The sequence below is a fragment of the Myotis davidii genome, unplaced genomic scaffold (genome assembly GCF_000327345.1).
Source record: "Myotis davidii unplaced genomic scaffold, ASM32734v1 scaffold161, whole genome shotgun sequence".
Taxonomy (NCBI): domain Eukaryota; kingdom Metazoa; phylum Chordata; class Mammalia; order Chiroptera; family Vespertilionidae; genus Myotis; species Myotis davidii.
In genome coordinates, this window is record NW_006291567.1 from 1,341,849 (window position 1) to 1,349,727 (window position 7,879).

At 41.8% G+C, this 7,879-nt stretch overlaps 1 protein-coding gene across 1 annotated transcript in view; it reads left to right on the top strand.

Moving 5' to 3' along the window:
• PHKA2 (phosphorylase kinase, alpha 2 (liver)) overlaps window positions 1–7,879 on the top strand; it is a 62,281-nt gene that overhangs the window by 19,367 nt on the left and 35,035 nt on the right. The window contains 4 exon segments of the mRNA XM_006765127.2: window positions 1,416–1,498; window positions 3,731–3,811; window positions 5,222–5,320; window positions 7,079–7,225. Coding sequence (XP_006765190.1) covers window positions 1,416–1,498; window positions 3,731–3,811; window positions 5,222–5,320; window positions 7,079–7,225 — 410 coding nt within the window.

Below are 7,879 nucleotides of genomic sequence, written 5' to 3' on the forward strand. Positions count from 1 at the left end.
CGGAGGCATCCAGCCTGGGCAGCAGGGACCCGCAGCTGCAGCGGCCCCGCGATTGTGGGCTCCACTTTAGGCCCAGGCAAGGGACCCCTAGTTCCCGGGACTGCCAGCTTCGACCCTGCCCAGTTCCCATCACTGGCTCCACCCCTACTTCCTGCTATCACTGGCCAGGGCGACAAAGGCGCCCAATTCTCCGATCATGCCTGGGGAGCAGGCCCCCAGGGCCGCCTTTGCCCTGCCCCCCGGCTCTTAGCTCCCCCCTGGGTTTCCGATCACTGTCAGTGGCAGGGGGCTTCTCCCTGTTTTCCCTTTCGCCTCCCTGCATTGTGCCTATATATGCAAATTAACCGCCATCTTGTTGGCAGTTAACTGCCAATCTTAGTTGGCAGTTAATTTGCATATAGCCCTGATTAGCCAATGAAAAGGGTAGCGTCGTACGCCAATTACCATTTTTCTCTTTTATTAGTGTAGATGAGCACTGACTCTGTGACATGCTAATAGTCAGCCTCCTGAGCACTCACAGGATGAGGGCTGTTGAGCCAGCTCTGTTAGCATCTCTGTAGTTAATTCCAAAGCTGCCTTTCTGTCACTGTCACCTAGTTACTGGGTGACAACCTAGATGAGATCTACCTTCAACAGTTCAACTCTCTGTAGAGTGTCATGCCCCCTCTTACTACTAAAGTTTTCTTCTCCGAGACTTTATCAGTGAATATGCTACAATTAATTTAACTATTACTTAATTATTTTTTTTGCTGTTATAACTAATATTGCAATACCAACTTTGACCCATATCTATTTGTTTCCTTTCATTAGTTAGATTTCATTCAAAGAGTGCAGAAGGCCTCACACCTTCCCTTTTAATCCTTTCTGTTTGTAGGCACACACACAAAGTTAGATACATTCTTTCCTTCCTTCCTTCCTTCTTTCCTTCCTTCCTTCTTTCCTTCCTTCCTTCCTTCCTTCCTTCCTTCCTTCCTTCCTTCCTTCCTTCCTTCCTTCCTTCCTTCCTTCCTTCCTTCCTCTTTCTGCTATTGGACATCGTGTTAAAATTTACTTTAGACTTAATTTTTGATGCTCTAGTAAGAAAAATGAAAATGGGGCCCTAGTCAGTTTGGCTCAGTGGATAGAGTGTCGGCTGCAGACTGAAGGGTCCTGGATTCGATTCCGGTCAAGGACACATGCCTGGGTTGCAGGCTCAATCCCCAGTAGGGGGTGTGCAGGAGGCAGCCAATCAATGATCCTCTCTCATCACTGATGTTTCTATCTCTCTCTCCCTTTTCCTTTCTCTCTGAACAATCAATAAAAGTTAAAAAAATGAAAATGGGGCAAAAGGATTCATTTCCTAGTGTGATATTTGTAATTGGCAGCTCCCTTTACAACATAACTTCATAATTTCATTGTTTGCTCTTCTTTACTAGGTTTACGTATTATTTTCACCCTCGATGAGGTTGCCTTCATACAGAATCTTGTTTTTTATATAGAAGCTGCATATAAAGTTGCTGTAAGTATAAATCACGGTAGTGTTTTCAGTTGTCAAAAAGAATAAAAAATCATATGGTTCTCTGAGAGCCAGGCTATTTGGGGCTGACCAGAAGTTTAGCATGATTAGAGGTGTAAGATTATGTCACCTCTACATACAAAGTGCACATTTTTGTCCTGGGACACAATTGCAGAGTTCATGTGGCATATACATAGGTGGGTCTGACTCGGGATTAAGGGCAGCAGCAGCAGCACCTCAGTGGGAGCTGCTATGCGAAGGTGATCACCCCAAACATCCCACAGGTAGAGGGGCTAGAGCCAGGTGTGTGCAGGTACAAGTGTGCATGAACCCCAGCTCCTCCAGGGTTGACTATAAAGGTGATAAGGAAAGTGTAGGGTTTGGTTTGAAAAAGAAAGCCACTATGGTTTAAAGCAAGGGTCAGCAAACATTATATACAAAGGGCCAAAAAGTAAATATTTTCAGCTTTGTGGTCCCTATGGTCTCTTTTGCTGCAACTCAGCTTTGCCATGGTAGCACCAAAGTAGCCATAGACAACACATAAACACATGAGTATGGCTGTGTCTCAAATATACTTTATTTACAAAATCAGGTGGCAAACTAGATTTGGTCCAAGGGCTATAATTTACTACCCCCAGGTCTAAAGCAGTAACTTTCAATCAGGGGCAATCTTCCCCTCCCAGAGGACATTGGGCAATGCCTTGAAACATTTTTGGTTGTAATACTGGGGAGGGTGCTACTTACATCTAGAGGGTGGTGTCCAGGGACTATGCTGAGCATCCTACAGTGCACAGGACAGCCCCACAACAAAGAATGATCTGGCCCCAAATATCAATAGTGCCGAGGTTGACAAATCCTGGTCTAAAGAAACTCGAGAAATCTTCATGTTAAAGATGGGACTTTAGTTGGACCTTGGAGAATGAGTAGAGTTAGATAAGCAGAAGGAGGAAAAGGGGTGTTTGCGGTGAGGGAATAGCATGAGCAGTCATAGAGGCAAGGACAGGCTCTGAGTGTGTGTATTTGGGAGGATGCTTGGGAAAAAAGGGTTCAGAGTGAAGGAGTAGACTTAGGGTGAAAGTTGAGTGTTAGACAGTGATAGAAAATAGTCAGTTTGTGGGTGTGCGGTGTGTGTGTGGGGGGGTGTGAGGTGGAGAGGCCAAATAATGGAGGTATGGCCATCCAGAGAGAGAGATTTAAACAGGATCCATTAGGGTCATATAAACAGTTTGTCACTTTAGACTCTTAAGCAAGGAGTGAGCTGATCAAAGCAATTTTTGAGTTGGAGTGAAGTTGGGGTTGGAACATGGGAAGGCCCAAATGTGAGGAATACTGAAAAGGCGTAGCTCCCCCTGGGTTTCCGATCACTCCTTTCAAGAAGGAGTCCTAGGTCCTAGCTACAAGGCAAAGAGTCTAAAGTCACTCTGTGTGTCTAAGTTAAAATTTTCACATTTTGAAAATGTTCATCTTTAGAGACCAAATAATAAATACTGAAATGTTGGCATTGGTCCTGTTCTTGTTGGGTTGTAATCTTTCAATAGTGCACATAGCATTATTTCAAAACAGTATCCCGTGCTTACGTTTCTTAAGAGAAAGTATGAATTATAAAAGTTAGAGATGCATGTATCAAGTCCTCTATGTGGACAGAGTGTTCTGAGCCAATTCATATTAACCAGTTTAAAATACCAGGAAAGTTCAGTATTCTGTGCCTTAGTGTTGACTTGGGCTCCTGTTACTTGCTGAGCATTTTTTCCCCCAAGAGGTAATGCTAGAAAAAGATATTAAATTATTTTAAATGGTTTGGTTGGCTTCAACTATTTCTAACCCATTTGTTGAAGTTTCTTTATTCCATCTTATAATTTAATATAAGTTCAAAGGAATTAGCTAAATTGAGGGGCAGCATTTTATTTGATTTTAAGATAAATAAAGCATTTTGTTTTCTACAAATCAAGAGTTTCTCACAAATTAATAATTTTTAGGAATAAGAAAACTGAGAACACTTTTGCATGCATTTTTGGTTCCACCTGAGTATTTACTTCTAAAACTCTGCACAAAGGTCAAATAAACTGAAATCGAGGAAAAACACAGCCTGAGTGTGTAAAACCATGAATTTGGTGGTCTTGGAGAAGAGATATTCATGTTCCATTATGCCTGCAGTAACATAAAGGAATCATTTTTCCATAGCACTTCTCATGTTCCTCTTTTTCCTGCTCTGATTACTACCTTTTTCTCCTGCAGGATTATGGAATGTGGGAACGTGGCGATAAGACTAATCAGGGCATTCCGGAATTGAATGCAAGCTCTGTAGGAATGGCCAAGGTGACGGCTCATCCTCCTTGTTCTTCCTTCTGTGCGTTTTTACTGCTTTGACTTGGTTCTCATTAGAAGTATGAACTTAATCTGATTAGTATATTTTTCAAAAGTCAACAGCAAGTATGAAATTCAAGTGGCGCTTGTACCCAGCCAACTGAAATTATAGGTAAAGAATGTAGGTTTCCTGCACTGAAATCTGCATGTGCTTGAAAATAAGGGCACACCCTCCTCATTGTCCATTGTTATCAACCTCGGGTCTAAGCTCTTACTGTTGTCTAGGAAGCTGGATGTAGACCTTCAGTCTTCTTTTCTGGGTCATAAAGAGGGCTGAAGAACATGACCACTTTGTAGGGCAGGGCTTACAAGTTCAAAAGTCTATAGCGTCAGGCAAGTAAAATAAAAACATGTGAAGTTGGCCAGATAGAAAAATATTGGGGGGTATTGGGGATACTGAGAACATTCTCTAAAAGTATTCCAGTTCAAAATCATTTTAAAAACTTACTTAGGTCAAAACAAAATATACCTGTGGGGCAGATTCAGGCTACCAGTTTTCATCTCTTGTCCTAGACATTTAGCATGCTTTCCTCTCTTCCTCCTCAATACCAAAGTGTACTTTTGGAAAGACTCCAGAAATTGTGAAAGCAACAATAAATATGTTCTGTTAAGAGAACAGACTGATGATTGCCAGATTGGAGGGGGGTTAGGGGGGTGAGTTAAAAAGGTGAAGGAATTGAGAAGTAGATTAGTAGTTACAAAATAGTCATGGGGTTGTAAAGTACAGCATAGAGAATATAGTCAATAATATTGTAATAACTATGTATGGTGCCAGTGAGTACTGGAAATATCGGGGGGAGGGAACACTTGTAAAGTATATGATTATCTAACCACTATGCTGTATACCTGAAACTAATAAGGAATAATATTGAATGCAAACTGCAAGTGAAAAAAATTTTCATAATAAAGAAAAACAATACTAAAAGTAAAAAATATTCTCTGTTAAGGTCAACTGACAGACAACGTACTTAGTACTAAAAGAATTAACTTTCTTAAGTGCCAGATATGCTAATGTTAGGAGTTAATCACTAAAATAGGAGAAAGAAAAGCCAACCATGAATTTAGTGCCCCCTGTGTGTGTGTGCATACACACACACACACACACACACGGTTATTAATTTGTTAATATTTAATTTTTGTATAATAATTTCATTTGGGGAAATATTTTTATTTTCTCCTGCTCTGATCTACTGAAAATAAAGATAGAACATGACCATAGGACTCTTTAGCTGGATTTTAAAGATAAATGTTTCATCACCTTTGGGAAAACACGTATACTAGATTGCTTAATGAACAAGGAGTATCAGATATGGGAGTGCATGTTCACTAGAAAGGAAAAGTAATTCAGACCTGTGTTTGTAGGCAGCACTTGAAGCAATTGATGAACTGGATCTTTTTGGAGCCCATGGAGGACGCAAGTCAGTGATCCATGTCCTGCCTGATGAGGTTGAACACTGCCAGGTAACAGCTCAGCCTCTCACATTCCAGATAGCTGGATAGGAGACTCATGAAGGGAAGACCTAGGCTCCAGTTTTCCTTACCTTTCTAGCTTGGTGGTACTTGGCTTCTTCAAGCATTAGTTCCCTCATTCATACAGTGGGCATATTGGGCCCTTTCCCTCCTGCTGCACAAGGTGGTCTTAAGGATAAGAGTAAATCAACTTAATTTGTCAGAGTACTCTGTAAGCCAGAAAGTACCATGCAAACATAAGACACAACAATATTATATATATGGAGTCAGCAATCAAGACACCTTGTTTTGCAGAAGGCAAAATCTGTTTTATTTGTTTGAGAACATAGGTGGGTTTCTCTCAGGTTTATTGCATGATGCTCCCAAATTGAATGACTAGCAAGCACTAGTTCACTTGGGGACGGAAGAGGAGATGGGCAGAATGGGTAATAGTGGAGAGATGAGATGGGGAAAATGGCAAAGTAGTAGAACCTTCATGAAATAAAAATTAGAGAAAGGAGTGATTTTGTGAAGATTAGGGAACTCCATTAAGTAGTTAGTAGGTCACCAACTACTGGTCAATCACCAAACTCTTATTTAATGAGGGCCCACTGTGTGCTAGGGCTATGGGAGTCAAGATACATAAAACTTGGAGTGTATGTTTCCAGGCAGAGAGAGCCTAGGGAAGAATAACTAGTTAAAGAACTAAGTTTGGGGTGGGGTGTGGGGGGGTTCAGTTGGTTATAAAAATGAAGTTTTACTCTGAAGCTGAAGGTTCACCCCCATTTTTGTCCTACTGTCCAGCTCACTCCATTTCCCCCCATTAAATATTTGTTAGTGGGAAATCTGTGATTTCTTGAAGTATGGTTTAATAGAGTCAAGCTGGTGTGCATCTTAATAAATGTGTAGTCTAGTGGAAATTGTGTGAACTTTGTAGCCAGCTGGTCCTGGGTGGGAATCCTAGATCTGTCGCATACTAGCTGCATTCCTTTAGACTGAGTCTTTGTACTTAGAGTCTTAAGAGTCCTCATGTGTGAATTGGATGTAGTACCTGAATTCCTTCTTCATATGGAAGATTTAATAAGCTTATGTTTTCAAGGGTGTAGCCCCATGTCTGTACATGTTAAATCTCAGGATTAGCTTTTTCCCTTCCCAAACTTTTCCTTATAATCTCAACTTCCTTTATTTTACAATGCCTAATCCAACCACCTTATACTTGAGGCCATATTCTAGTGCCACTAAGTAACCCATTCTCTCTAGGACTAAACTAAATTCTGTTGTTACCATTTTGCCTGAGTGTTCTTGTGGTCTTCTGGATTTGACTTTTTCTTTAAGTGGTTTCTCAGTCACCCAGTCCAACTGGCCACATTCCATAGAAGCCAGACATTTCTCTATAGTGGCCCTGTATGTGTGTTCTTCTCTGTCTTTTTCTTCACCATCAGGACATCCTAACCTGCTGATAGAGGTAGCCCCTAGTTCCTCCCCTGCATGTCCTGAAGGCCCAGCAAAGTCTACAGAAGTCACAAAGGAAGGGAGACAAGGAGTTCTCAGCATGGTTTCCAGGCAGTACTGCACTTCCCCTGACTCCTTATTCTCCCCCAAGGAACAGGAATCATTGGTTGGGTGGGCAAGGTCGCCCATCAGGGTCATATTGGTAGGACAAAGCTCTAATTATTTGAATGTTCCTTTGGGGCAAAGGTCATGATCTCTAGATACTGTACATAACTATTAGTACATCACAGGTTAAATCCACCTCTGTTTTTCATTCAGTCTATTCTGTTCTCCATGCTGCCAAGAGCATCGACGTCTAAAGAGATTGATGCTGGACTTCTTTCTATTATTTCTTTCCCGGCCTTTGCAGTGGAAGATATGAACCTGGTGAATGTGACCAAAAATGAAATTATTTCTAAGCTCCAGGTAAGCGTTGGTCACACTAGTGCCTATCTGCCCTGTGTTAAGTGCCACTTTCACACTATGACTTGGAGCAGCCTCACCCAAGCCTTGGTTCTCCATGAGGCCAATAGCTTGGTTTATCTAAGTGGGTTCATAGAGTGAGATATCCAAAGCTGAGTCTACAGGTGACAAAACTAAGTTTCTTAGTGATCAAGTGACTTGGTTCTCTTCCTAAGTTGCAGAGGTTGACTCGAGCCATCATCTTTGAATCCCAATTCATACCACTCCTGTACTTCTAAGGCAGAACTTCTTACCCCTTTGGAAATCACAGACTCCTTTGAAAATGTCTTAAAAGCTATAGAGTCCCTTCCAGAAAAAAAATACATGTCTCAATATCCTCAAACTTCACACACAATATCAGGGAATTTAGTGATCGCAAAATTAAATTGAAATTTTTTTTAAATCCCTGTTCTGAGTAACTATGATACATTACATCAAAGTAAGAATGTTATTAAATACTAGGGGCCCGGTGCACGAAATTCGTGCGCTGGGGGTGGGGGGTGGGGGGGAGTGTCCCTCAGCCCAGCCTGCCCCCTCTCACATACTGGGAGCCCTCAGGCGTTGACCCCCATCACCCTCCACTTGCAGGATCGGCCCCTTGCCCAGGACTGACACATG